General features: G+C 41.6%; 3 protein-coding genes across 7 annotated transcripts; 1 reads left to right on the top strand and 2 right to left on the bottom strand.

Moving 5' to 3' along the window:
* Nucleotides 1-1,395: 1,395 nt before the first annotated feature.
* Nucleotides 1,396-8,295, bottom strand: ankrd13a (ankyrin repeat domain 13A). Its single transcript, XM_084551953.1, has 15 exons — nucleotides 7,774-8,295; nucleotides 6,884-7,019; nucleotides 6,437-6,561; nucleotides 6,267-6,312; nucleotides 5,846-5,989; nucleotides 5,559-5,748; nucleotides 4,924-4,990; nucleotides 4,756-4,837; nucleotides 4,586-4,647; nucleotides 4,352-4,482; nucleotides 4,064-4,221; nucleotides 3,821-3,952; nucleotides 3,564-3,724; nucleotides 3,418-3,482; nucleotides 1,396-3,299 (listed from the first exon to the last, which is right to left on the bottom strand). The coding sequence occupies exons 1-15, from the start codon at nucleotides 7,879-7,881 to the stop codon at nucleotides 3,101-3,103; spliced, it is 1,806 nt and encodes a 601-aa protein (XP_084408079.1). The 5' UTR covers nucleotides 7,882-8,295; the 3' UTR covers nucleotides 1,396-3,100.
* Nucleotides 8,296-9,182: 887 nt separating this feature from the next.
* On the top strand, nucleotides 9,183-23,443 carry git2a (G protein-coupled receptor kinase interacting ArfGAP 2a). Of its 5 annotated transcripts, XM_084551323.1 has the most exons (21): nucleotides 9,183-9,586; nucleotides 12,501-12,634; nucleotides 12,921-13,033; nucleotides 13,137-13,242; nucleotides 13,331-13,417; nucleotides 13,510-13,640; nucleotides 13,736-13,830; nucleotides 14,021-14,066; nucleotides 14,546-14,597; nucleotides 14,698-14,770; nucleotides 14,891-14,988; nucleotides 15,074-15,185; nucleotides 15,281-15,423; nucleotides 15,501-15,650; nucleotides 17,292-17,540; nucleotides 18,924-19,013; nucleotides 20,501-20,583; nucleotides 20,709-20,900; nucleotides 21,137-21,268; nucleotides 21,843-21,906; nucleotides 22,015-23,443. In XM_084551323.1, exons 1-21 carry the CDS (start codon nucleotides 9,535-9,537, stop codon nucleotides 22,225-22,227), a joined length of 2,415 nt encoding a protein of 804 aa, XP_084407449.1. In that variant the 5' UTR covers nucleotides 9,183-9,534; the 3' UTR covers nucleotides 22,228-23,443. The 5 variants fall into 5 exon arrangements, with proteins under 5 accessions (XP_084407449.1, XP_084407450.1, XP_084407446.1 ...); XM_084551324.1 differs by lacking the exon at nucleotides 18,924-19,013; XM_084551320.1 differs by lacking the exon at nucleotides 21,137-21,268.
* tchp (trichoplein, keratin filament binding) lies at nucleotides 23,438-27,832 on the bottom strand. Its single transcript, XM_084551326.1, has 13 exons — nucleotides 27,814-27,832; nucleotides 27,233-27,427; nucleotides 26,513-26,723; nucleotides 26,351-26,407; nucleotides 25,950-26,018; nucleotides 25,412-25,585; nucleotides 25,221-25,333; nucleotides 25,078-25,144; nucleotides 24,807-24,979; nucleotides 24,635-24,716; nucleotides 24,364-24,549; nucleotides 24,110-24,253; nucleotides 23,438-24,019 (listed from the first exon to the last, which is right to left on the bottom strand). The coding sequence occupies exons 2-13, from the start codon at nucleotides 27,421-27,423 to the stop codon at nucleotides 23,987-23,989; spliced, it is 1,500 nt and encodes a 499-aa protein (XP_084407452.1). The 5' UTR covers nucleotides 27,424-27,427; nucleotides 27,814-27,832; the 3' UTR covers nucleotides 23,438-23,986.
* Between the last annotated feature and the right edge of the window lie 146 nt (nucleotides 27,833-27,978).

Below are 27,978 nucleotides of genomic sequence, written 5' to 3'. Positions count from 1 at the left end.
TATCTTTTACATGTTTTAATGGTGTAGATAATTACATAAATGGGGTCCAAAAACTGTGTCAAGCAAAACAAGCCTTACTAAGCAGCAGCGTGACTGTGGAAAACATGGCATCGGAACTGGTTAAAGTGAAGCTGGATTGTTATTCTGAGTGAAGAGGAGCCATCTCATATTTAAAATATGACTCTTAAGGGGCTAGTATGTGGTGTCGCTGAGGACAGGTAGGTCTCTAAACCACACCCCAGCTACCAGGCCAAACATGTGGGCTAAGACACTTCACAGGGGATTATTTTCTCATGAAGTTTAAAGTTTGTGACTTTAACAGATGGTGTATGTAAGGAGATGAAGATGAAAGCCGTGAAGTATGGTGAGAAGTTTGTGGATTGTTTAGCTGACGTTTAGCAAGTGGTGCAACCTCTGGTGTTCTTGCATCTTTGCAAAAAAATGAGTCATACTGCTGCAGCATAATGAGCACAAACACACCTCAGCGCTTTGTAAGAACGATGTGGAGCTAACATGAGTTACCAGGCTTCACACTAACTTGTAGAATCTGTGCAACTCGACTCCTGCTGTCATTAAAGCAAAAGGAGGGACTTAATGTACATTTTCAGCTTTTGGACCTCCCTGTGCGTTTGTTATCTATTTATTTTTATTTATTTTGAATCGACTTCTGCAAAAAAAAAAGTGGCACGGGATCAGTATAAAGTATTTACACCTAATAATCTGTGCCATTGCCTATACTGCATACAGTGTGTCACTACTTTTTATTTATTTATTGAATTCAAACCTAAGGGGAAATGTGTGCTTACGTGCTTTTGAGTGATGGCAAGTGTTGGTCATAATGGTCTTTCTCCAAGAGAAATGTGTGCCTCGAGTCTGTAACTATTAAAGTGACAAAAGTGAGATTACAAAACAAGAGTTGTGATTGCTTTACTCTCCATCTATTACGTCAGAGGAAGAGGTGCTGACTGGGGCTGCTGTACAGGCTAAAATAAAGAGCAAACTTTTTTTTTTTTTTTACAAATTAAATCAGCTCTTTAATGAGCTGAAATAAACTTACATATATAACCTTGTGCCACATATGGAAATCACAATAAAAGGAACTGTTAGTTCCATAAATAGGTTATCAAATTATGTGTAGATAATAGAAAAACTAAAAAAAAAGGTGGCACATAATTTGCATTTTCACTGCTTTAGAGGAAATAATGTAAATAAATATTTCTCCGTACATTATGTAATGTGAAAATAAACTTCATTTTGTTTTGATTGATAATAAAGCTGGCCCTGTTGCTGTTGTACTGGATGTTATGAACTGCCAACAGTGAACTAGTTGAACTGAACCAAAAGGAACATATCAGAAGTATATTTTGTGAATAAAGCACATTAACTAAGCGTGTATAGTCCTCATGGAAATAAAGTGCTTTTATTTTAGAACATTTTTAGAACAACATTTTCAAACTGACACATTCTCTTAAAATTTTAACATCTTAAAAAAAAAAAAAAAAACTTGCAGCTGGAACGGTGCTTTGCGAAGCTTTGCATCAAATTAAGCAAAGCTGGCCTTTTCAAAAGTTGACAGTTCAGCAGTTTGGCAACACGGTCGTTCCAATTAGCAATTGATCAGCTGAAACTCCTGACGCAGTCGGAGGCTGAGACCTTTGATTAAGTGGTTGGCTGTCAGTGAAATCTACTATAGTGGTTAATGCATGTTACTCAGCAGCACCCTGGTACAACCGGAACCTCATCAAAATGTTAAAAATCTGTTCACAAAGTTCTGTATGAGTGGCACTATATAAAACTGTCACCACGCTGCGACCAACACCAAGCCTCATCGGAGCAAAGCAATCCTTGGCACGAGCTGAAGAAATTAATATGGGCGGGCATGCAAGATCTTAAGAGAGTCTGTGCTGACTTATGCTCAGAGGTCTTGAGTTGTTCATGGCTACGAAAGGACGACTGTCATTAGGAACTGGAATAATCTCTGCAAACTCTAGTTGAGTAAGTGCTAATAAGCTGCATGACAGTAAATCCACAGACAGACTGGTCTCTGCTATTGCATTTTTGGTCTGAGATGAAGTTGCTCAGTGACAGTTTACAAAAATAAATCCTTTCTAACCACGAAGTCAAAGGAAATGTTGATAAACCAGGCCGGGAAAATGATAGCACAGATATGCTACCATGCCATACCAAGCTCTCTCTCACACAGCAACATGCCTTTTTTCAAACCCATCTATAGAGTGCACTTTCATAAAGTACTAGAAAATGCATATACATATGAACATTTGACACAATTAACCGGACTAAATTGAAATTGGTATAGTGTAGAATGATATGTGTGAGTGGTACCGTTGTGCACCAAGGATACAATTTCAGAGTTTTACAACTGATTAACAAATTAATTCCAAAGTGGAGGGGGAATCTGTGAAGTTGGAACCCTGAGATTTCGCTATTCAGTGAGCCCGTGGTTCTGAAAAAAAGTGACTCTGTAGGAAGACGTCACAGTGAAAGCACTCAGATCTGTCCCATCAGGGCAATGGCACTAGAAGACCAAACAAACTGTTGTGCTACGATGTTCATTATAGCTTTATAAAATCACAGTACTAGTAAGAAAACTACAAATCAACCGTTTTTTTGGATGCTTTAGTGCCAGATCTGATAGTCAGCACTGCATGAAGTCACCTTGAGTAGTCAGCCTTTTTTGTTCATAGAACCTTAATCACACCGATTCATCCCCACTCCAGACAACAATATAATCAATACACACGGGTCACTGTTGTGATTCTGAATCGGAAAATAAACTAAATAAATATAAAAAGAAGAACCCAACCAAAATGATCTCAAACAGCCCGAGAATCAAGCTTGAAAATGGATACACATTATGCCGGGATAGAAATATACAAAAGAGTATGCTCTTACCAAAAATACCTTTTGCAATATAATGGATACTGAGAGATTGATATTGCCTGTGCGAGAATGATCTGTTACAGAGATGAATCTGCGGTTGCATAGATGACTAGAGTGGTTAGGAAGGAAAATTGAGGTGTGGTGGTTGCGTCTGCATCTGGAAAAGTTGTATTATTATTATTATTCCCTCTTAATCCTTTTACTTCTCAGTGAGAGATAGCTGCAATATCCTCTCCAGCTCCTCTTCCTCCTGCTTCCTCATCCTCTCCTCTTCTTCCTGAACCCGAGCAGAGAGCTCCATGGCCAGGCGGAGCTCTGAGTCGGGGCTAGAGGCAGAGGCGGAGCTGGCTGGACTGGACGTGTCCGCATAATCCACTAGCACGCCCTCTGGGATGCTCCTAGAAGGACATTGACACAGAAAACTGAGATCACATACAGTTGGTAAATAGCCAGAAGGACAATACACAAGCAAGGACGGTTTATGGAGCTATGCTAACAACCTTAACCTGTTCCTACCTGTCACTCTGGCTACTTGGCATTACATCAGTGAGTTCCCCGTCAGCATCATCCCAGATCCCCTCCTACAATCACATTGCAAAATAAACAAAAGACTATGGAAACTATATTTTGTGTCAATGGGGCTGAATGATGATAGTTCCTACCTGGCTGGGGCCTCTGCGGGACTCCAGGAGGCTCTGATGGATGGCGTACTGCAAAAGGTCCTCGTCATTTTGGGACACGGGCATGTGGCGGCTGCCCCCTCTGCGGTGGTAACTCGGCGGCACCTCAAACACCGAGGGACAGACCTGGAAGGGAGGCAGCGCTGGGTGGATACAGACAGGCACAAGACAAGCAGTTTAGAAATGACTCACATGCAAATTGTATTTTAATGCAGTTAATACACTGGCCACATTCACACCTGCTGCTTCTTCATCGTCCCCTGAGGATGTAGGTGTGGCTGCCGGCGTTGTGCTGACTTCCTCTTCAGTGCTGCATTTATTCACATTACCAAATGTGATCTTGGCATTCAGCACGTGAAACAGGGGAATCTCTGCCAGAGAGTAACACAGAAGATATAAAAATAGACAAAGTGCATCTTTAAAGTGTAATCTCTAATCTAAACTCTCTCTAATCTCTATTTTTAAAAGATTCATTGTCACACCTATTTTAACAGGAAATCCAGGAGGAAACTTCAGAGCCACAAAGTCTCGTAGCCGTGCAAAATGGGAACTGGTCCGAGCCATGAGGTCAATGATGGGGGTGACCTGCTCCACCAGTGATAGGGGATGTTCCTCGCTCATCCACAATGTACCTTTGAACCTGTGATAAGAATACAGGTAATGTTCAAAGCTTTACTCAAAACCTAATCTCATGATTCAAATTTCACATAGCACACACAACTACAAGAAATAATGTATTGAGGTTATTAAAACCTTGAAAACTGTCTTACTTCTGTGTACGAATGCTCAGTTCAATGGGACGGCCGATGTCTCTGTTCGTAAGGTCAAAGTCTGGATCAAAATATTCCTCTGGAGTTATTGCAGTGGGGTTGGTGGCAGTTGCATACTCAAGAGTAAGGTCCTAAAAATAAAAGAAAAAAGAAAAACAAGCAGTCACATGAAAGCAGCTTGTGGGTGGTTACAAACTGCTTTGTCGTGTCATAATTACTGAGTGCACATCCTACCCCTTGGGCACTTATGTGCTGCTCCACAGTCCCCAGCAGAGACTCCAAGATGTTCCTTTCACCTTTGAACAAAAAGGTCTAACTTCAACACTCAGTTTCAGTCAAATGTAGTTTTGTATAAACTGAGGGACAGAAAAAGGTATAACGCATGAAGAATATTTTCCACATACTTTTAATCCTGGCTTTCTCCTCGTCTGTGAGATGCTCTGTCCTTGTCCTGATTACCACATTTACATTGTTCACACTGAAAACCTGAGAAAACAATCCCAATCTAACGTCAGCTGATATTATGAACGAGGCACGCTGCAAACACACTAAAACAGATAAATCACGCATACCTTTGATTCAAATCCATTGACTACTTCCATTTTGTCACTCCTCCAGCCCCAAATCCCAGACTTGGTCCTGTGAAGCAAAAACAAAAACACAATGGTGGTTTTTTTAGATGACGAAAGCAACGCGGCAGACACAATCCACTGTTAATAATTAGACTGAACAAACGTCAACGATGCAGATAATACATCCATTATTACAACTGTAATTACAGCTTTCTGTAAACCGTTGACGTGTGTTTGAGGAAGTTATCCAGATGAAGATTAGCTATTCAGGTAGTATAAAGACAGTACACATTAAGAATAAGAATAAGAAAAATCTTTATTTGTCCTGCAATGGGGAAATTGCAGTTTGCAACAGCATACAGAAAGGACAGAAAAAATATTAACTCTTGCCAGCTGCATGATGTGTGAATAGCCAACAGACACAAGAGTGAGAGACGTGCGAGTGTATTTGAGACAATTACATACTACAATAACATTGGGAATGTCATAGCTCAGTGCAAAAGGATGAATCAGCCAAATGGAATTACACAGTAAGATCACCCATAAAAGGGCCAACTTTCAAACTACTCACTGCAGAGTTTGGTCTTGGCTCATCAAAGAAAAGATTCATGTTCTGAAAACAGAAAACTTCTTACCTTTCAAAAGCAATATCTTTTGTGTCCAAGTACGTGTTGACAATAGGAGTAGTCAATCTTTTGGCAACTTCCTGTTCAGCCGGCTGCATTGACTCTAGTGTGACATCCTCCATTTCTTGGGTTATGTTGAAGCGTTCAGTGTCCACTACTTCATCATCATGGTTCACCTCCATCAACTCTGCATATGAATCTGTGAAAATAAAGACACGGGTGCACTCATGTCATATACCTAAAATAAAATAACAATAAAATATTCTGTTTTTGTGCAAGAGAGCTGGAACACACACCGTCTCCTCTGAAGATGTAGCTTCTACGCCCTCTAATCCAGGTCATGTTTTCAAAGCCTAGGAGAGTGGCATCCACTCGCAGGCAGGCGCCACTTTTCCAAATGCGACAAACATCACTCGGACAAACCCGGGACAGAAGAGGGACTGTGAAGTAACAGAATGTGAATGTCCCACCGTGGAAAGAAATTTATCCACACGTGAAAAACAATGCGAGTCAATACGAAAACAAAAGCTTCACTACCAAGAGGAAGGTATGTAGTTTTTCCTGTACGACCTGGCTAAACCGTCTAGCAGGCAAAGATTTTAAATCCTGTTCATAAATTTAACAACAGGAAACACTTGTAGATATCTTCTACTTTTGCATAATAAATTATGAATAAACAGATGACACACAGTCTACTTTACATTCTTTACAACTTACTCCAACTGGTGAATTCCCACTTCATTTCCATATAGAAGTCTGGAGACTGGGGATGAACAAACAGACCAGTTATTTACTTTTGCACTGGGGATGAACAAACAGACCAGTTAATTATTATTATCACAAACGCAGAAGATGACAAGACTATGGGAAAATGCATAAAGTGAAACCTCTCTGATCTTTGACAGCAGCTCAGGCACTCCTCCCAGAGCAGTGGAGGCTTTGAGGTAGTCTCTGCGTTGAAGCACTAACTGAACCATCTCTGGATCTCCAGTGCTGACTGCTTCCTGAAGCACTACACAGAGAAAGCCATGTAAATACAAACCACTAAACCTTTTAGTGGCATCTGTTCCCAAGCAGAGCCCATTAAACACCCTCAACAATGACGTAATAACAAAGGAAAGTGAAACCGTTTTACTACAGTCACATGAGTAGATACTGTTCCTTTACCAGAAACCTCATTAGTAGCAGATGATGCCATGGTTAAAGAGACAGGGATCTAAGCAATCAGACAAACCGCAATATCCTCAAAAAGCACAGCTGTAGTAGAAGTGGAGGAAACGTTCGTGGCATCACAGCATTCAAAGGCATGCTGAGTATTCAGTTTCACGACTAACCTGTCCAATTCATGCCATTTTCTTTAGTCACTTCTGCACCGTGTCTCAGAAGGACTCTCACGGACTCTAGGTGACCGAGCGACACGGCCAGGTGCAGAGGGGTCCGGCCTCTGGGATCCACAGCCTCGATGTCATTCTGAGAAAATCAAAAAGTATATATGCGTTTCAACTGCAACTCTGTGTAACAAGAATACAAGCTCCAACTAAATATCACAGGGAGGACATAACAACCTCTTATAGTACTGTAGTAGCACAGTATTTTGTGTTGTCATGTTATAACGTTTACAGGCATGTTTACAGTTCTTAATTGAGGTGTTTGCAGATAATGATATAGGACTGCGGCAGTCAGTACATGAGCAACACATCTGTTTCTCACATGAGTAAGAAAAATGTGTCATTGATATGTCATTGTTGTTTATCAATGAGAGTCAATGGATCACAGTAACCACACTGCAATAATAGTACGTTATTCTAATAAAGAGTTTCTCTCAGTGGCATCAAATATCAAATGCAAATTGGCCAAACTACAACACAACACAGCTCTAACGTATGTGGTTCATATGTAAAGCAGTTGTTTTTGTCATTCTGTTTTCTGTTATCATATCTAAACCCACTGAATTGGGCTTTTTCCCTAAATTACACAGGCTACATAAAAATGTATTTATTTTTAAGTGACTTAATCTTTCAGATTTCTTGATCAGTGAACAGCTAAGTTTTGTCCCCACACATATTCAAACGTTATCTGTATCTTGACTGCGGAGCATCTGTCAACACCGCTGGCCTACTTTAACTGGCAGCGGAGATTCAACAGCCCCGTCCTGGCTTTCCCCTAGCTAGTAGCAAGCGTGCGTACGTAGCACGTTAGCAATCGCGTTCAGTGTTTTACTAACCTGTGGTAACGTTGTCTGCTCTTCCAGTCTCCTGTAATCATTCTCCCACACTGCTGAATGCAGGGGAAACTTCGCTCTGATGTCTTCGCTAACGTTAGCCGTGGACATCTTCCTCTTCGTGGAGCCTCTCAGTGCAAAGTTAGCCAGCCTCTAATAACTACAGCCATGAGAAAAGCTGCGACAGCCACAAGCTAGTTACTAAAAAATATATCATAAATATGATGCATGCCGTTAATATTTGACAGCAACGTCGAAACAATAGCCAATCCGCTGACCAACTTTTCCTCAAGCCTTCCCCTAAATAAAACTTTTGAACAAGGAAGTGCCAGAAGTAGTAGCCAGTATCAGGCAGGGGTGTCCTACATAGAAACAGATTCCCAATCTAACTAATATCGTCTGATTAAAGCTATTTACCTGAATCCAATAAAACTAAACTAAATGTATGCTTAATATGAATTACTGCGTTAGTCAATGCGCCGTAAAAATAATATTTGTACATAAAATCATCGCCAGTTGAAAAGAATAATAGGCAGTTCCAGTTTGGTCGCAACCATTCAACGCGTCCGCATAGGGGTTGCAGAAATCTCAAATTAAGTATAATCCCTATAAGGATTGATTTCCTGTCAAACTGTGATCTTTTTCTAAAATCGTTTAAATTTAACGGGTTACACATAATATTGAATTAAATAAACAGTGTAGATATGTTAAAAAACATGTTTTGTTTTGCCCACAAAGTCGAAATGCGATCGTCGCTTTTACGATTGGAGGAGGGCGGTTGAAAATCTGGAACGGCACCGCCAGCCTATTACTGTGTAATATACTTTTAACGATTATTGGTGGTTTTAAACCTTTAATTTCAGGTTATAACAAATAACCAGGAATGGGATACTCTGTCATCTTATCTGAATCACGTTTTGTGGCTTTCAGCTGCTCTGATGTTGTTAATAAATCCTGCCTGGGAACTGGCCAATTGTGCACCTTAACTGACATGTTATTTTGCTGTCATTTTATTTAATAAAAAGTACAGGAGTGCCATTGATACTCGACGTTTCTTTAAAAAGAAGGCGGCTGGCCAATGGGAATGTCCCAAGCATCGTCTTATCATTCGTTGTAAAGCAGCGTCTTTTCGTACCGTGTCACAAGGTGCATAGATCAAACTCACCTCCTCTGTGTACTTGTTCATTTGTGCTCCTCTGCCCTCAGTCAGGGCTGTCAGGTCGCTTACCGCCCAAACAATACCAAATATGCTGCGTTGAATTTAGGTTTTATTCTTAATTGAAAACGTGAAAATCCCACTTTTGATATATACGTATCTACTTACTAAAATGTAATTGGATTTGTATTTCCTATTATACTGGGGAACTCCTTTTCCTGAGAGATCAAACTTCGGGCATAACCACATACACATTAGGTCACAGTCGCAGCTGCCTCTGGGAATGCTCTAGCTCTGTGTGCTTCGCTCTTCAGAGGCTGTAGAGTAAACTACCAAATGGGCATAGGCTAGTTAGCCAGTCAGGTGGGTGCTAAGTCAGCTAACTTGCAGGCAAGCGGCGTTGTACTTAGTCCTGTGAGGTTATGTTGTTATGGCTAGCCAAAACGAGAAGGCTATAAAGAAGTAACATAGCGGGTCGCTCTTTTGGTTTGTTTTTAATTAGCTAGGTGTAGCTAACGCGGAAGGCATCTTCACAGAGTAATCAATGGTTAGCATAACGGACCCAGTACTGTACTCATTTTAAAAGGCACTTCTTTCCTAATAACAGGATGTCTAAACGCCTGCGAAACACCGAGGTCTGCGCTGATTGCTGTGTCCCAGGTAAGCTGCAACTTCAGACCACCTCCGTTATTTATCTACTGACGTTTGGTCGGTCAGTCGGTAAAGCTGGGGTTTAAATCAGATTATCAAAGCTCGCCCACGCCGCTTTCTTCTTTACTCTTATTTGGCTATTCGGTGGACCCTTTCTGTTGCGTTGTGGCACTGCGAGCAGCTGCTTTTTAGAGCTGTTTCAAAATGCTGTTGCTTAAATAATCAGGAAAGTATTGTTGGTGTGTCTCAGTGTCGTGCACAGTTGTTTAATGCTGATAGGCGGGGTGACAATGACAAGTTTGCAGCAAATTTGTAATATAATAATGGCATTTTATCCTTTAAGAAGCTGCACGACTCTTTGCCACTGTTAGGATAACTGCAAGTCAGTGGGTCTGCTGCCTTTTGTACATCATATTCATAGAAATGCAGTGACTGCCGATCTATACAGTCAGACCTAATCCTTCCTGTCTCTGTGATCTGACATCAGATGAATACCAGCATCCTCTTACTGAGATCGGTTTGTTCAGAGTAGATTTAGTATAAGAGAACTAAAAAAATACACCTGAGCTTTTGTAGTCAAATGTTTCTGTGAAAACGGAAGAAATACTTGTTGCATTGTGTCTGAGGTACTTCGAAAAGTCCCATTCATGTAGAAATGACGTGATGTTTTTCGGCAGGCACAGGAAACAAAACAGGATGCTGAGTGAATTGAGCGCATAAACTCAATGCAGAGGAGTTCTTTTCTTCCTTCTGTGGTTGCACTGTATTGTATTTTAATTAAGTAAGTCGTGTAATGTTGTTTTTAGAAAACTGTAGGAATCTCTAAGTCTGTATAAAACATCCCCGTGTTGTTATCGCTCGATACAAATCAACAAAAGCAGGAAGCATGCAAAATATTAAATGCCTAATCTGTCATCATGTCATCCAAATTAGTTAACTCTCAGATCTCCATGGCAGCTGGCGTGGATTTCCTCGCTATGCGGCTGTTACCAGTTGTTGGCCGTGAATATTTTTAGAGTTTCAAGACGTGAGCTTAAATTTAGCAGCCCTTGTTGAGGAAAGGGTAAAAGAGGCATGTCAGCACTAACACTAATGTCTTGGCGGAGGGTTGTTAGGAGGAGATTGTGGAAAACTGGAGCCAGAATCTGATCAGGAACCCCTGCAGCTGTTGCTCCTGCACCTCAGCTGCTGTTAAGACGTTTACAGTATTTGGTGTCTGTCTTGTCACGGTGCCAGTCACTCGGTCTGTTTAAGAGCTCGTTGGCTGCAGGCGTGTCGTATGAATTTGCAGTGTTTTTGGTCTGGAGGTGTCAGAAAGAGCGTCTGCACAGATGGGAGACGGTGACATTTGTGCAAGTCGAAGTGTGCTAAATAAGGTCAAGGTTAAGCAAACAAATTTATTTTGGTCACAGGGTATACTCTAGGGCGTAAGTGTGCTCTGCCTCTATTTTAACGCCATGCATTAACTTAATATGTAGCTGAAAGAGTCTTTATTTGTATATTATATATATATATACATATATGTTTTGCAGTGTTGTGAAAGAGGAAGCTGCTCTGTTAGGACGTGCATCAACCTTCAACTGCTCGTCTCCACTTCCTTTTTATACAACGCATGGTTTCACTCAACTCTGCAGTCAGCGACCTTTTAATGAAGATTTGATCTGCCCGTGTTACTGGCCTCTGGCTTTTTGGCTTTTTTCATTTCTGTATTTCTTCAATCTATGCTGTCATTTTTAGGTTATCAGCTACAAGTCAAATTTCCCTAACTAACACTATTAGTGGTCTGAGCTGAGCACTTTAGAGTCTTTAAAGGATAAGGCCGACATCATTCTGCGTTTTCCTCATATTCAAAAACTACACTAAAAGCAACATTTGTTAGCCTGTCTCTCAAGACTTTCACCTGTCGACATCTCCAAGCCTATTTGACCTATATAAAGGTACATATTTAAAAATGGGTCAGAACTATGAAATGTCTTTTCTTTTTCTTTTTTTCAGAAGACTCAGGGATTTCGTAAGATAACAGAACAATAGCTGTGAGTGTTACTCAAGTAGAGAGGAAGGTGGAGACAATTTTCAGCCATAGATTATTACACATTTGATTCTGTAATAGCGAATATTTCTGGCAGGCGGATAGAGTGTGAATAGTACAATGATGTGATTTTCTGTCTTATTCATAGTTTTCGGTCTTGGTCACAGACTACGGCACAGAACAATAACCTGTATCAGACTTCGGCTACACAGACACTGCTATTTGTACAATCTATGAAATTCTTGGATTTGTTGTCAATAACAAAATGTGGACTACCGACAGCTTAAAGGTTTATGAAATGATCAGTGGAGGGCTATTTATTTCCATCCATTTTCATATTTCTTTGTAAAAACTGAGCTAGAGAAGCTGGCCCACGGTCACCTCCAGTGGTAGTGTTGAGATGAAGCCAGCAGGGCTTCTGGTGAAGAGACGCAGGGAGGAGGTGGGGCCTGAAAAATTGAGAAAGCCTTCTATTGGATGCAAAATTATTACATGCCCCAGAGTGCAGGATGAAACATAAACTTTGCCAGGAAATGATAAACCCTAAAACATTATTAAGACTGCAGACAAAACACCCTTTTGTGTACGAAAACCTTAAACGACAAATATGTTTTTTTGGGAACTTAAACCTGCAAGCTCCCACCTGTCATATTAAGTTTACCACACCATAAATAGGAGGTATTTTTGGGTCTAATGTGGTAGAAAAAGAAGAAGTGGGATGTTGAGAGCAGCACATCAGTGATTTGAAAGACTTAAAAAATATGATGAGAAAGATGGACGACTTATTGTGCATTTTTGACTGCTGCTCTGTACATGACATCTGTAATCAGTCGTGATTTATCAGTTAGATTGTTCCAAGTGTCCTAATTCTGATGGTTGTCTTTTCCCTCCAAGATCCTCGTTGGGCCTCGGTGAACAGGGGCGTGTTGATTTGCGATGAGTGCTGCAGTGTTCATCGCAGTCTGGGCAGACACAGCTCTCAAGTCCGCCACCTGACGCACACACCATGGCCTCCTACGCAGCTACAGGTAAATAACTCCATACAGAAACATATACAGTATATACATTAATATTTTACTGTGCTCTCCTGAATGAAGATTACATTATACTTGCAGACATTAATATAACTGCAGTTTTAGATTCAGCAGCTCAGTATAAACGCTGACAACTGCGCATCACATCCATCTGAAGTGTATTGATTTTGTCCAAATAGAGCAAGTGCTTGTCAGGACGGGGACTGTCAACATCCAGTCAGCTGTCTGCAGTTTAAATCAATGGCACACACTTCATAGGACACTTTCTCATTTCCCTTAGATGGTTCAAACATTATACAGCAATGGTGCAAATTCAATTTGGGAGCACTCCCTTCTGGACCCTGCGTCTGTGATGAGTGGAAAACGCAAGGCCAACCCTCAGGACAAACTTCAGTGAGTCGTAGTTATTTGAAAATGAGAGTTTGTTTTGTTTGCCGAATGTTGTTTATTGAACCAAAAATTCATAGCCTCTCGTATTTTCTTTTCTGCCTGAAAGCCCAAATAAATCAGAGTTTATAAGAGCCAAATATCAAATGCTGGCGTTTGTCCATCGCATGCCTTGCCGGGAGGATGACAGCTCAGCGGCCAAGGATTTGAGCAAGGTGAGGAGTACTGGCTGCTCACCTTGATTAGGAGAAAACTGCTTTATTGCTTTGCTCGATCGAATCATAGTAATATTTCCTTTTGCAGCAACTTCACTCAAGTGTACGCACCGGCAATCTGGAGACTTGTTTGAGGTTGCTATCGCTGGGAGCACAAGCAAACTTTTTTCACCCTGTAAGACATCTGCGTTTAAAATCAACCTTTTCATTCTGGCATTTATTTTTCTGTTAGCTTTGTTTCGTAATGATTTGCCGTTTCTCCTCCAGGAGAAAGGAAACACTCCCTTGCATGTAGCTGCGAAAGCAGGACAAGTATCTCAGGCCGAGTTATTAACAGTGTATGGGGCGGATCCTGGGGCACCAGACAGCAATGGCAAAACTCCCATTGACTATGCAAGGTAACGCTACAGACTTAAGTCTTTTTTTATGAACTATACACAAAATAATAATCATCCTGAAGTGTTAAACTTTATTTCTAAATGTGTCTTTGTAGAGAAGCTGGTCATCATGACCTGGCGGATAGGTTGGTGGAGATTCAGTATGAACTTACTGATCGACTGGCGTTTTACTTGTGTGGGAGAAAACCAGGTATGCAGTGAGTGGGACCTGGAACTGAAATCTGAACAGTGTAGCAGAAAATAATAGTGATTAAAATAACTGTCATGATATTTAATCTCCCTTGTGAATATGGCCATGTTGTTAAATGAAAAGTGTGTACACTTTCACACCTACAATAATTTTGGCTCCTAACCAGAACTTTTCTTGTTGTTCCTCTCAGATCATAAAAACGGCCAGCACTTCATTGTTCCACAAATGGCTGACAGGTAAGAAAGCAGAAGCTGTAAGTCAGCTAGATGTGTGTGTACATTAAGTGCTTGTCTTTGAATTAACATTTGCTTAAGTTAATGACTTGACCTGAGCCAACAAAGTGAGTGCAGTGAGGCAGTCGTTCATGGTTGTAGTTTTGCTCTGAGGCCTGTTCTGACACGCCGTTGAGCTCGCTGCAGGATCTATTATCTGTGTTAGAAGAAACAGACCCAGCAACTCTGTAATTTGTGCAAATAATTAAAAAGTCCTCTCAAACAACTGGAGCTTTTGGCTTTAATCTTAAAACAACCAGAGAAGAAGAAAAAAAACAACAAATGAAACAGTGATTTATGATGCATTTGATCTTTTTTATTGCTGTCTTTTGATGGATCAGAAACATGTAAGTACTACTCAGAATAAAGTATGCATTACATTATGTGGACCTGCAGTAACAAATTGTCAGTACGTGCTAATGAAAGTTATTTTCTGTTTGTAGCAGTTTAGATTTGTCAGAACTGGCAAAGGCAGCAAAGAAGAAACTGCAGTCTGTGAGTATTTCTGGAGTGTTTGGTTTTAAAGATTTTCTTTTCTAAGTTCTCATTTCTCCCCTTGAGTCTGACGCAGTGTGATTTCCTCATTTTCTTGCAGCTCAGCAATCATTTATTTGAAGAGCTGGCCATGGATGTGTACGACGAAGTGGACAGACGAGAGACGGATGCAGGTAAAGTCAAATCTGTTTTGCGTCGTGTCCAGAGAACGTCGGCGGTAGCGTGTCTTGTGTAGCGGCTAAACTTCCAGCCTCTAAACATCACTGACCTCATTCTTATGTCGTCATCTGCAGTGTGGTTGGCTACACAGAATCACAGCACCTTGGTGACGGAGACGACTGTGGTTCCTTTCCTTCCTGTGAACCCAGAGTATTCGTCGACACGAAACCAGGCCAGTCAGACGTGCAGGACTCTTTCTGCCTGCTCACGTTAACTTGGAAGTTGCTGCTGATTTGACTTTGCTTCTGTTATTTTAGGGGCGACAGAAGCTCGCAAGATTCAATGCACACGAATTTGCAACTCTGGTGATCGACATATTGAGCGATGCTAAGCGCAGACAACAAGGGAATTCAGTAGTCAGTCCCAAAGGTTGGTATCTTCCTGTTACTTTGTTCCAAAATCCTACCTGCACTGACATGTAGCATAATACACTAACTGTTCCACTCTGTGCCCCTGCATACCAGACAACGTTGAACTGATCCTGAAGAGTGTAGGCGGCAGACATTGTAGTGATAGCCAGGACAATGACCAGCCCGACTATGATAGCGTGGCGTCGGACGAGGACACAGATCAAGAGCTCCCCTCAAGCAAAGGAGACAGGACTAAGGTATTTTGTTATTCTCAGCAAATCAAAGCCCCATTCTCTCTTTTGGTGCCTTCACCACTTTGTTTTCAACTTGACAGAGCCTGGACTCCGACCTCTCAGACGGCCCCATTACTATGCAAGAATACATAGAAGTGAAAAACGCACTCTCGGCCTCTGAATCCAAGATCCAGAAGCTCATGAAAGCCAACAACAACCTGAGTGACGAGCTGAGGCTGATGCAGAAAAAGGTATCCACCCCGCTCCACCAATAAGATCACTAACACCGGGGGCCGGACTAGGGGGGCACAGTGGTCAGTGTGATCACTCTCTGATGTGGAGGTCCAATCAGTGGGTTGTGATGATGCTTTGTTAAGATATAAGGCTGCTGTGACACCCCGTGTTTCCACCCTTTTGTTTTGGCCAGCATGTTGAGTTTCAGAATGTACATTTTTCTGTGTTGGTTTATTTTCTTTCAAAAAAAAAAAATAATCACCCTTTCTGCATTTCATAACAAAAAAAGGTTCGGTCAGATTTTTTGTAATATACAAATTTAGTTGGAGCTATGCTGTCTGATGTTACTAACAAGCATGTTTTAAGAGAAAGCATGACCTAATTTATAATTTATAATACATACCGACTAACTGAAATTGTATGTGTGTGCCTTGCTTCATCAATCATCACGTTTACTGTGTGTTACTGCATCGAATGTTTTAGGATGATAACCAGCTGTTGTTTTTGGTAACTTCATTTAGTACATGTGGATTTATTTGTTTGGTATAGTTTATGTTTGGTCACATTTCATAGAGGTTTCAAAAAAAAAAGGTAGCTCTTCAGGTGATTTTGTTACTCTGACTTGTAGATGTTACATGTTCATTTTGTAAGTCATAACAGTGAGGTTACAATTTTGTTTTCTTATTTTTAAATTGATTTAATTTATCTGTCTAGAAGGAGGATGCCGATCAGAGTCTCTCTCCTCTGTGGTAGATTGTACAGTGTTAAACTCATGGTCAAACAGGTCTTCAGCGACGACCACGTTCAGATAAAGAACATGCAGGATAGGTATTAGTAGTGATTACAAATGGCAGTCACTTACCGTTTTATATTTAAATGCCAGTTCATGAACAAATCCACTGCATTCACACTTTTACTGACCAGTACACAGTATCTCTCATTTCCCTATATTGAAAGAAAGTTAGTTCATTCTTGAATGTCTCTTAGACTTCCACAGTTCTTCTTCATGGGTCTGTCTGTACTATAGCTACTGTACATCTTTGACCTAAACTGCTTACGTGTGCGACATCTTTTGCTTGCTTATCACTTGCTTTGCATTTTTAGACCAAGAGAAAAAAAACAAAAAAACAAACAGAAATATTCATGTTATTCCTGTGATGTTAGCCGGTGCAGACAAGACCTTGTTTATATGAATTTGTCTCTTCTACAGCTATTAACTGTTGCCATCAATAAAACTGAATCTGGAGCTGTTTCAGTGACGGATCAGTGAGGGACGGTTAACTTTGTGGATATTGTAGCAGAAGAGATGGTTCTTATAGAAGAACGTACTGGGTTACATTTTTCCATAAGAGCCGCCATGTTTAGCTAACAACCATAAAGTGATTCATCGTCACTGAAGCAGCTTCAGGTTTTGTTTATTGCTGACATATCAGAAAACGATAGGTTCTCATATTGTATCATATAACTTTATTCCTGCCAAATTAAAACCTCGGCTGAGTTAGGTGACTTTTATCATACTGACTGTAGCAGACTATCAGAATATAAAGAGAAACAAAGCTGAAGAAGTGGCTGCATGCTGTAAAGAATAGGTCAGAGCAGGGACGAAAGCTTGCTTTGCTGAGAGCACCTCTTAGTGTGTTGCTGACCGTCTCTTCCAGCTGCAATCTCTGCAAAGCGAGAACACCTCTCTCAGGCGGCAGGTCACAACCAATATCTATCAGATCCCCAGCGGTACAGACTACCCTGACCCCTCCAGCCCCTCAGCCCTGAAACGCCGACAGTCTGCGCGGGCCAGTCGGCCCATGTCTATGTATGAGACCGGCTCAGGCCTGAAGCCCTATCTCCCTAAAGGGGAAACTCCCTACCCAGAGGAGGGTATCCCCACCCTGCAACCCTTCCCACCTCATGTAAGTAAGACCTGTTCCCTGCTCTCCTTTGCCTCTTCCTCTCCTCTGCCCATGTTTCCACCTTTTTCCCCTCATGTCTTCATCCTGTCTGCAAACATTTCCCTATGCCCTCTTCTGTGTTTTTCCTCACTCATTTACTACTGGGTAGTTTCTTGCTGCACCAAAGTCTGAGCCATCAAAGCGCCGAGCATTTAGATTACAGCCAGACACGTCATATTTGTCCACTTTAGAAGGACATCATCTGCATGTATCTGTTATTTACAGGAGTGCTGCTTCTTTGTTAGACAAAACTTAGCTGTGCAAGTAAGGAGGTGCTGTTATTCAGTTGAACTTTGAAGCTTTGTACTGTGTTTTATGTTGATGAAGCATTAAAACTACCATACAAATACTCTGTGTTTTTGTAATGCATGATACATTCACACACTCACTTTAACCTCTCATCTGTTTGGACTCTTTATTTAATTCACATGTGACATTTATGTTGTTAAATTTGAGGTTTTCATTTTTCTGGTTTCACCTCTTAGGGGTTATCTTATTGGGACACTGCTCACTGAAGCAGCTGTTTGCCACTCAGGGAGCAAATGTAGGAGGGTGATCTTCTAACACAACTAAACTCTTTTACGTTGCCTCTTAAGTTTTAACATTGATATGTCCTAAGTTCACCCTTCTAACACAGCATAATGTTTATATCCTAAATTGAATGTGCAGATACAGTTATCTTTCAACTCTCCTTATGCAATATCTGATTGAGCAGCAACAGGCTTGAGGACACAGGTGGGACATAAAATCGAATCCCCATTCAGCTCAATATACACCGATCAGCCACAACATTAAGACCACTGACAGTAGAAGTAAAAAAAAAAAAAAAAACATTGAGCATCTGCAAAATGTTTGGACATTGCATTCATGTGGATGTTACTGAGACATGTAGCACCATCTAGACCAGACCAGGCATCCCCACCCCATAACAATGACACTCCTTGATGGCAGCAGACATCCCCAGCAGGATGCAGCCTGACACAGACACACACACATGCTGTTTAAACAACTCAAACAACATGGAAAACAGCACAAGGTGTTGACCTGGCCTCCAAATTCCCTAGATCCCAAACTGATCAAGTATCTGTGGGATGGTCCACAGAGGACCCCGCCCCTCAACCCATAGGACCCAAAGGCCCCCACTAACAACATCCTGTTGCCAGACACCACAGGACACCCTCAGAAGGCCCATGTCCATTCTCTGATGAGACACAACTGCTTTGGAGGCACAAGGGAGACCTACACAATATTAGGTCATAATGTTATGCCTGATCGGTGTATAATGCAAACGGTTCTTCAAACGAAAATCTTGTCTTTAAAATGTGATTTGAACCCTGTCTTTAGACGGAAAGGGGCGCTTTTGTGACCACCTCTTCATCCCTCCCCTCATTTCCATCCACCTTGTCATGGTCGAAGGACGACAGTTCTCAAAAGGTTAAGTACATCCTCACTCTGCCCACATCTCGTGGGACGCGGCAAGTCCACATGGAGCCCATTCCCTCCTCTCCCACATTCCTCTGTTCTCCTGCTCTTTATCTGCCCTGCTGCATGAGCCATCCCTCCACTGGCTGCCCTCACCATCAGACACCTGCCTTCATCATCAGCATCGCCCTAATTACGCAAATGGAATCGCGGGGTTTTGTGGCGGCGAAACCTCAGCCTGTCTGCTGAACGTTGAGCAGAAAATTGAGCTTGTGACGCAGCACTTGCTTCTAACTCTTAATGTCTTCTTTCTGTGCTCTAGAAACATGTGCAGATAATGATGCTGAAACAAAGTTTCGCTGTCCAAAAATTTGTTCCAGAAGGAAACCGTCGACGTTTTTCGTTTCGAATACTCTCTCTAACAAATCCTTGGCTACTTTGCACAGTGAGATTGGAACGGCATGCTCTCACTGCTTCAGCCGCACCCAAACACTGGTGATCTCAAAGTGTTCTGATCATCTGCGAGGGCAGAACAAAGATTTAGCTAAACGTGTGTGAGCTAATGACATTCCCCAGATTAAGATTTTGAACTGCATGCAAGAAGAAGATTTTGTTTAGGTTCTTTGACACACCACAGTGACTGTATGAAGGTGTGAAGTATCTCTGTGTGGCATAAATGCACTTGTTTGTCGCTGCTTCCTGTTTTTAAATGTAGCTTTGACTGTGATGGTGAATCTGCATAAAGTTAAAGTTACAGTTAACCTCTCAGATCACACGAACCCTATCCAGTGTAAAGATATGTTCTTTTTTATTGGGACACACTCGACAGTGTGAGATTCTGTTTCATTTCAGATGAAACAGAATCTCACACTATCTCATGCTGACTTCCCCTCCTGAAATAATGACCCTCCGGGGTTTACTTCTCTTTAGTTTGCAGAATGAGTCAAGCTTGTGTGTCATGCTTCTGATGTAATGTTTCTGGCCACTCGCTGCTGATTATTAGTAACAGCTTTTTGTTGGACTGTTTCACTGACACAGGCGAATCCAGCCTCAGTTCAGGAGGTTCAAGTTTTCATTCACAAATCAACATGTCGGCACATTTGATGGTGACCGTTGTCGCTTGAAAATAAGGAGATAATGGTCTTTTTCAAGAAGGTTAGCTTTAGTAATATGTGATAATGGTCTGAGCTTTATTACCTGTTCTACTAATCCTACATTTAATTCTTTAAATTGGTTATGTGCTCTCGCTTCACAGCTTTTTACCGGCTTGTTTTATTCAAAGTCATCTGCATCGCCTTTGCTTGTTTGAAACTGCTGTACTGTTTCATGCTGGCACAGCAGAGAGAAAGTGGCACGTGTACAAGATGCGTTTGTGGTCGATAAGTGTGACATTTAGTGCCGAAGTTGTGATTTTATCACAGCGGTCTCTGGTTTACATTGCCAGTCATGGTGGAGTCCCTGCGCATTAGCATTTTTTTTGGCGTTTCTCTTCCTTTCAGGCCTCGAAGTTTGAGAAGCAAGGCAGCATGCCAGAGAGTGACTACGACAACACATTCAATGACTCCGAGATGGATGATTCAGGGTAAGAGCGTCACCCAGAGTGATGGCTTGTACTAGCTGACTGCATTATGATTTTAAAGGGTTTTCAAGTACAGTTAAATAATCAAATTAAATCAGACTTGATATCTTTTGATTATCCCTCTGCAGTTTCAGCAGGAGGGGACGGCTGAGGAGCAGTGGCTGGCTGGGAGAGGGCAGCTCTATCCCTGAGCTGGATGATCTAGAGATGGAGTCAGACCCCACTCTTCCCAGCACAGAAGACGTCATCCGCAAAACCGAGCAGATCACCAAGAATATCCAAGAGCTGCTGCGAGCTGCTCAGGACAATAAACATGACAGGTAAGAATGTGAAGTTTTATCAGTTTTTGATCTTAATGTTATCTTTCTTTTTCTTGTTTCCATTTAAAACCATGAGCTCTTCTTACATTCATCATTATTCAGTTACAGTTGTGTTTATGTCCTGTCATATTCTTTTTTTTTTCTGCTATCTTCACTCGTCCCCCTCATTCTGCTTCAACTCTGCTCCTTTGTTACGATGTTGTTTGGGTGTCCCATTCCCTAACTCCCGTGCGCAGACCATGTGAGCGTGAAGGAGTGCGTCGGCTCAGGCACAGCCTGGGATGTTTCAGCACTCTGGTGCCCTGGGCTGAGAAGGCCCCTTCTCCCCTTCTGCCACTCAGCCTCCGGTCCCCTGACCCCACCTCCTGGTACTCTGGCTTCTGTCCCTGCCTCCCAGGCACAGTTTTATTTTCCTCTCCCTCACACCTTTTATTCTTCTGCTCTGTCTCACCTTTAACAGGATACCGTATCTCTTTTTCTTTGATATGCTTCTGCATGCTTGAAAATACTTGCCTCCATTTAACAGTTTTCTCTTCGATCACTGACTTTGAATTTGTGTTAAAGGGTAAGTTGCATCTATGCAGTGACTGGCTTTCAATGTAGACAATGGACTGTTTCAATTTAGATTTTTCATGGTGATGTTTTTATTGCATAGCCATATTTTTTTAATTGTGCCGTAGAGTCAACGTATCTTGTACTTACAATTCTAAAAATCAGTTTTTAGCATGTTTGATGTTAACCTAAAGATGATGATGCACGGTGTGTGGTGATAGACTAATTAGTACCTTGCTCTGTAAATGGACTTGCTTATAACAGCTATTGGTTCATGGATATTTTTTTTTTTTTGTGTCATTACAGTGTTTCTATCATTTATCATTTCCAGATTGTTGTGAATGTGACACCAGTGTGTTGAACTCATCAATAAATGTTTTCCCCTCACAGCTTCATGCCCTGCTCAGAAAGAATACATGTGGCTGTAACAGAAATGGCCGCCCTCTTTCCCAAGGTATCAACCTGTCGTATTATTTTTGAATGGATCAGTTGGTTTGCTGTTTGTTTAACAAACGTATATCGCTTTGCATTAATATTAAAATATTTTAACCGTCCTCTGCAGAAGCCTCGCTCAGAGACCGTGAGAGGCTCTCTGCGCTTGTTGACCTCCAGTGCGTGCCGGCTTCAGAACGAGTGCCGGAAGGCGTTGCCTTCAGAGGGCTGCCCGGGACCGGACATGCAGCTGGTCACCCAGCAGGTCATCCAATGTGCTTATGACATTGCCAAGGCGGCCAAACAGCTTGTCACCATCACTACAAAGGAGAATACCAACTAACAGCACTTAAAGGGCTGCAAAGCCGCCAGCATCTCAGTTTTGTTTTTATACATATTTTCAATAATTTTATTGTGTTTTTTTGTATTTGTGGTATATGCATGCGTTGTCTTTTTAATTTATGGACAGTTTATTGACACTATTTAAAGCCAACATTGGACAAAGTCTGAGTATCACAGGAAACGTCAGTCACTTTCCTTTGGTATTTCCAGCTATTATAGTAGCACAATATCTCTTGACGTAAAATACCTTCAGGCTCGGGAAATATATTGGTTTACGGATTACTCTTTAACACTTTGAGTAAAACAGACTCATAGTTACACAATATCTTTAAGTGGTGCATTAATCCAATAAAAGAATTAAGCACAGTCTAGTAAATCCATATGATGATACAGGTTAATGTTATGAGTCCAAAGCCACACATGGATGCTGAAAAGCCATAAATGAGTCATTGGATACTATTAGAAACACTATTGTAGCTAAATGAGCTTCCTCTCGTTTATTGCACTGTGTAAGCATCACCATACTGTAAAGTTTAATATTTAAAAACAAGCCGACCATTACGTCCAGTAAATGTTGGGAACGTTGTTTATACACTCTTTGTAGCTCTGCAATGCTAATGTTTGTTGCAAAAAGCTATTTATATGGTCTGTCCCCTGTCCAAGTGTAATCCGGTCTGCAGTGCACTTATTGCAGCTATTTATGTATGCCCATTTGTCAAGTCAGTGAATGCAAGTAACACTTGTTCAGGGGCCAAGTTTTATTCTCCACCAGCACCGAGATGTCGTTGCATTAAGTTATAATGATTTGGTATGTTTTTCTAACAGGCTCCACGTTGCACTGTATTCTGCAGTCTTGTGTGCCATTTCAGTGTTGTTGTCGGGGTGTGTAGAGCTAACAGCCATACCGTACGTGTGTTCACGTGTTTTGTGCTCTGTTCCATTGCTGCTAGTTTTGTATTTAATGTGCAACATATGGGATAGAACTCTAGACGTCTCCTTTGTTATTGTGCAGCCCAAAGTGTTTCCGGATCCATTTTCATTCTGAAATCCGATCAAAGTAATGTCCCTCTCTGTACTCGAATGGAGGGCAGAGATGTGTGTGATGCAACTGGTAAGCTGCATTTCAGAAAAAGAATTATTTTCTAAATAAACTTAATTTATAACTATAGCCAGGTTTTGTATTTATTTTGTTTCACCTTTCGTTGGATTAATACAAGATTATGAGCTGATTTGCAATATTTTTATTAGAAATAGTCGACACATGCAGAATTAAAAATATATATATTCATTAAACGGTTCTAGAAGTGCAAAACAACATCAGTTCTTCTATATACATGCAATCAACCAGAATCAACATTGAGATGGCACAAAATATGGCCTACCTGACCTACAAGGAATCCCCTTCCTTTAAAAGGCACAGAAGAACAGGTTCACATTTTTACTTAATGTCTTTAAATGGTGCCCTAAGTGGATTTAAAGATCGACTGATTTAAACTGGGCATGAAAATAGGCCTTCACAACATAACTTCAATGTAAGACATGGTAAACAACATTCATTGTCCATTTTAGATTTGTACTAAAAAAAATACTTCATATGAGGATTTTGTTGCCGTATGTCAGTTCAGTGCTGACAGAAGGACAGAGACTAACTTATGATGTACGTATGGGCCTGTGATGGTTATTTTAAGACAATATGAACTTTACAGCTACAGAAAATACTACATCTCACAATGCAGTGGCTGCTCAGCCTCGAAGGTTCCTCACGTCCAGGCTGATCGTGGCCTGCTATGAATCTGAAAGAGACAGGTTGAAGCATATTTTAACATTAAGATAAAAACAGAAAAATAAGAATAGTCTCCATCAGCTTGACGTTCATTATTTACCTTTTCTTGGTATCCCTTCTTGGCCATCCTCTGCGCCTCAAGCCTCAGCTCCTCCTCTTGGATTCGATGAGCCTCCCTGTCCTCCTCTTCTTCCTCCTCTATCCTGCGCTGCTCCTCCCACTGCTCTTGGCGTTGCTGCTCCACCTACATTATGTGCACACAAACAACATTAGATCAGTTTTATTGTTAAAATCTTGTAAAAAAAAAATAAAATAAATATGTTTTGGAAACAAACTACTGCAATTCATGCCAACCTGAGCGGTTATCTCTTGCATCCGTGCTGTCCTGCGACCCTCTTCTTGCTCCGTCTCCTGGCGTCTGATCTGCCGCTCCAGCTCCAGCTCCTGGATCAGCTCTTCTCGTCTCTTCAAGGATTCTTCCTGAGCCTCGCGGTTATTCTGCATCTTCTGCTCCAACTGCTGCTGTCTCCCCACAAGCACCTTCCGAAACAAATACAGGAAAGCTTTTATCCAGTAATCAAACCTTTTAAATTTTACTCCCAAGTTGTCAAAGTCATCCATTTACCTCATGCATGAGCCGTTCCCTGGCTTTCCTCTCCCTCTCCCACTGAGCTTCTCGTTTCTCCCATACGCGCTGAGCTTCTTCCCTGAAATAGTTGAGATACATAGGTATGTATGTGATGAGTAACAGGGGTCCCTTCCTGTGGCGTCATGGCTTGCTGAATCTTGGCGCTCACCTGTGTAGGATGTCAAACTCAGCCTCCCTTTCACGCTCCAACTGAAGCTGCTCCTCGATCACACGTTTCATCCAGGCAGCATCAGCAATAGCTCTTTCCCTCCGTGCTGTCTCCATCCTCCTGTCCTCCTGCTCTCCTTCCAGCAAGGCTGCCAGGATCTTACAGTCAGCCTCCTGGTGGGCACAGAGGATTTTGAGGAAAACATTAAAATCAGAAAATGGATTGGATCTAGAAGAATACACAGCAGTATCAGCAGGAGAAGCAAATTTACCAGTTCCTCCTGCACTTGCCGGGCTCTCCTCTTCAGCTGAGCTCGATATTGGCGGATCAAGAAATGCCTGGTGGAACACAAATCCAGTCAGCCCAATATCTCAAAAGAACAAAGAAGCTATCTGCAGAAAGACCTTTCCTTACCCCATCTCTGATTTCTTTCGCCTTTCCTCTGCCACCTTCCTCTCCTCCTCTATTTTCTCCAGCTCCCACTGCTGGACCAGCAGAGCCTCTTGCTCCTTTTTTAGACGAGTGGCCTGACAGACCATAAAATATGAATATGGTTATGTAAAAGAAATATTTTTGAACAAACAGTCTTTTGAAGTTGTAAATACCTCCTCTTCTCTTAGCTTCAGTTCTTTCATCTGGTTGCGAAGTTCCTCTGCTCTCTTACGCTCCTCTGCTCTCTTTTTCTCCTCCGCTTGTTTAATCCTCTCCAGAGCTTCTTTCCGGGTCCTCTCGTACTCATTTTCAAAGCGCCGCTTCTCCTCCTGTTCTGTCGCTTCTTTCTGCATGTTGGACGAGATGGATCACTTACAGTAGGTGTCGAAACTATTTTAATTATACACCATGTTGAGGGGATTAGTCATGGTAGATGTCAGACCTGATACTGTGCTCACAGTGTACATGAGCACTGTTTAATTAAAAATGGATTTGTTACATAAATAATGTGCCACGTAAAAGGATAATGAGAAGTTTAATAACTTGGGGGGTTTTGTGTTATCACTAGCATGGGAGAGGTGGTGCAACAGAAACTCATAATGGGGGAAATTTTCTTCACAATTTGGTCTGAATAAAATTGGGTATCATTATAACCCAAAAATGTGACAAACGGGACATGTAGGTCAAGCACACTGATGGACTGAGTCCTACCTGTTTCTTCTCAGATGTCTGCTCCTGCCATTGGCTGACAACATGATCTTTATGTAATGCTGACTCGACCTGCAGACGGATTAAAAACAACAGAGTTGTGACTTAGCTGAGACAGAGATACTGATGAACCTGAACCCCGGTGGAAGGGATACCAGAACTTTTTACTCTCTTACTCAACACTGGACTCAGGTTCACAGGAAGTCATGGAATGTCTGCATCACAAGCCCTATACGTTTCCAGATCAAACGGATATCTTGATAAAAAAGTGTCTGTTTTCTCTACTTGCTTTCTTTCTCTTCTTCTGTCATCAGATTCCTGGAGCCATTAATCACTTCATCAACAGACTTTGAAGTATGAGGCACTGACATCCTGTCAGTTCTGCATCAGTAGTTTAAATTTACCTCTCGCAGGTCTGGGTTGTTTCTCTTCCAGTGCTCCTTAAGCAGTTCTTGTGCAACCTAAAATAAAAAGAAAAATACAAATAGCAGTGATTACACACTTATGTGACCTAACAGCTTGATCATTGTTGATAAGAAAATATGCTGCTAATTCAGTGGCACTACCTTTTTTTTTCTTTCCTCTCTCGCCTTACGAAGCTCTTCTGTTTTCTGCACCAGCTGACTCGCCAGCGTGCTCCTGTCAGGCACTACTTCTCGGAGCTCCGCTTCCAGGCGGTCTTGCTCCTCTTGAAGCATGGCCCTGAGTCGATCCCTGCGGTGCTCCAGGACGGCTTTCTTTTCCTCTTTCAGTCTCTGTTTATGGTATGCTGACATACTGATAAAAAAAAAATAGAAACAAATATATATTTCAGTTGTGCTTCTCTGGCATTTTTGTCAGCTGAAACTGATCAACAGAGTGGGATAGCGCTCACAAGATAAAGTCCCGAAAGATTGTTTGTGTAGGGATGGTAGGCTTCTATTTTACACAAATTTACACACACAAACATTGTGCCAGTTGTTATTTTTCAACACTGTAAAGATCATCCTTCTAATTATGGGACATATTTGTACAGTAGATGGTCACATCATGAGAAAAATCTGATTTTCTTGTTGCCTAACGAAGAGATCTTGTGAGCCTATATTACCCTAAATGAGGCCTAACTTACTGAGAGCAATACTATACAAATCATTCACTCTTTTCACACTTATATCCAGTTATATCATACACAGACCTTGCGCTTGCACAGTTCAATAATACTGCAGTGGCCCATGGCAATCCTGAAGATGAAAAGGGGTAAATAAAAAGCTGCATTGCTGAAACCATGCAGTTCTGGATGAGGTTACCTCTGCTGGTAGGACTGACGGGAGCTCCACACCGCCTGTCTCTGACTGCGGACACTCTGCTCTCTGAAGTACTGAGCATGCTGCTCCCACTGCTGGCGACACCGGGCCTCATGCTCCCGCTGTCGGGCCAGCTGCCCGGCTAGTGCCCGGGACCGACTGGGGACATGGGCCGATAAGGTGGGCAGAGCCATAGACCTACATCACAGTTAGCAGAATATACAGAGCATGAGCAGCAACCTCTTATAACGTTGCTTGATTTTAAGTACTTGGCCAATTTAACACAAACACAATTTGCACGTTAAGTCGACACTGAAGAGGGAACTACTCCACGCAAAAAACATACAGTATTTATTTAGCTTGATATCGCTGCTGCTATTGTTATGTATGTTTTGGACGTGAAACCTTAACAACAAGAACAAAGCGTCAACAGTGCTCAGCGCACAGCAACGATTAACGCAGTTAAGGACAATTTAGCTCCACAAATAATACCTACTCAGCTTTTCGGGGGTAAGATCGATTGTTTTTATACTGGGTTTTATTTAAATCAGTCGAGCCGCTGCAGTTTTACACAGAAAACTCACCTTAATTCAATCTCCCGGGTTTCCTTAGTTACCCGAAGCACTTCCTAGTTACTCCCACGCTACGGGATCTCGCAAAGATCAAAACTGATGATGGCACAAAAACGCGAAAAATAAATAAATAAATAAATAATAAAGAAAAATTGACCCATATGTAAAAAAAATAAA

Source organism: Chelon labrosus (genome assembly GCF_963514085.1).
Source record: "Chelon labrosus genome assembly, chromosome: 9".
Taxonomy (NCBI): Eukaryota; Metazoa; Chordata; class Actinopteri; order Mugiliformes; family Mugilidae; genus Chelon; species Chelon labrosus.
The sequence above is the reverse complement of the archived record's forward strand: the minus strand, read 5'-3'. Positions and strand labels throughout refer to the sequence as shown.

What these genes read in the sequence shown, in the direction of transcription:
- git2a (XM_084551323.1), top strand. Translation starts at nt 9,535, where the DNA reads ATGTCTAAACGCCTGCGAAACACCGAGGTCTGCGCTGATTGCTGTGTC. An exon ending in GGCCTCCTACGCAGCTACAG is followed by an intron (nt 12,635 to 12,920) that starts GTAAATAACTCC and finishes CATTTCCCTTAG; the next exon opens with ATGGTTCAAACATTATACAG. An exon ending in CTTGTGTGGGAGAAAACCAG is followed by an intron (nt 13,831 to 14,020) that starts GTATGCAGTGAG and finishes TGTTCCTCTCAG; the next exon opens with ATCATAAAAACGGCCAGCAC.
- tchp (XM_084551326.1), bottom strand. Translation starts at nt 27,423, where the DNA reads ATGGCTCTGCCCACCTTATCGGCCCATGTCCCCAGTCGGTCCCGGGCA. An exon ending in ACAACCCAGACCTGCGAGAG is followed by an intron (nt 26,019 to 26,350) that starts GTAAATTTAAAC and finishes ATCCGTCTGCAG; the next exon opens with GTCGAGTCAGCATTACATAA. An exon ending in TGCAAGAGATAACCGCTCAG is followed by an intron (nt 24,254 to 24,363) that starts GTTGGCATGAAT and finishes CACATAATGTAG; the next exon opens with GTGGAGCAGCAACGCCAAGA.
- ankrd13a (XM_084551953.1), bottom strand. Translation starts at nt 7,881, where the DNA reads ATGTCCACGGCTAACGTTAGCGAAGACATCAGAGCGAAGTTTCCCCTG. An exon ending in TCAATGGATTTGAATCAAAG is followed by an intron (nt 4,838 to 4,923) that starts GTATGCGTGATT and finishes TTGTTTTCTCAG; the next exon opens with GTTTTCAGTGTGAACAATGT. An exon ending in GGAGAAAGCCAGGATTAAAA is followed by an intron (nt 4,648 to 4,755) that starts GTATGTGGAAAA and finishes TTTTGTTCAAAG; the next exon opens with GTGAAAGGAACATCTTGGAG.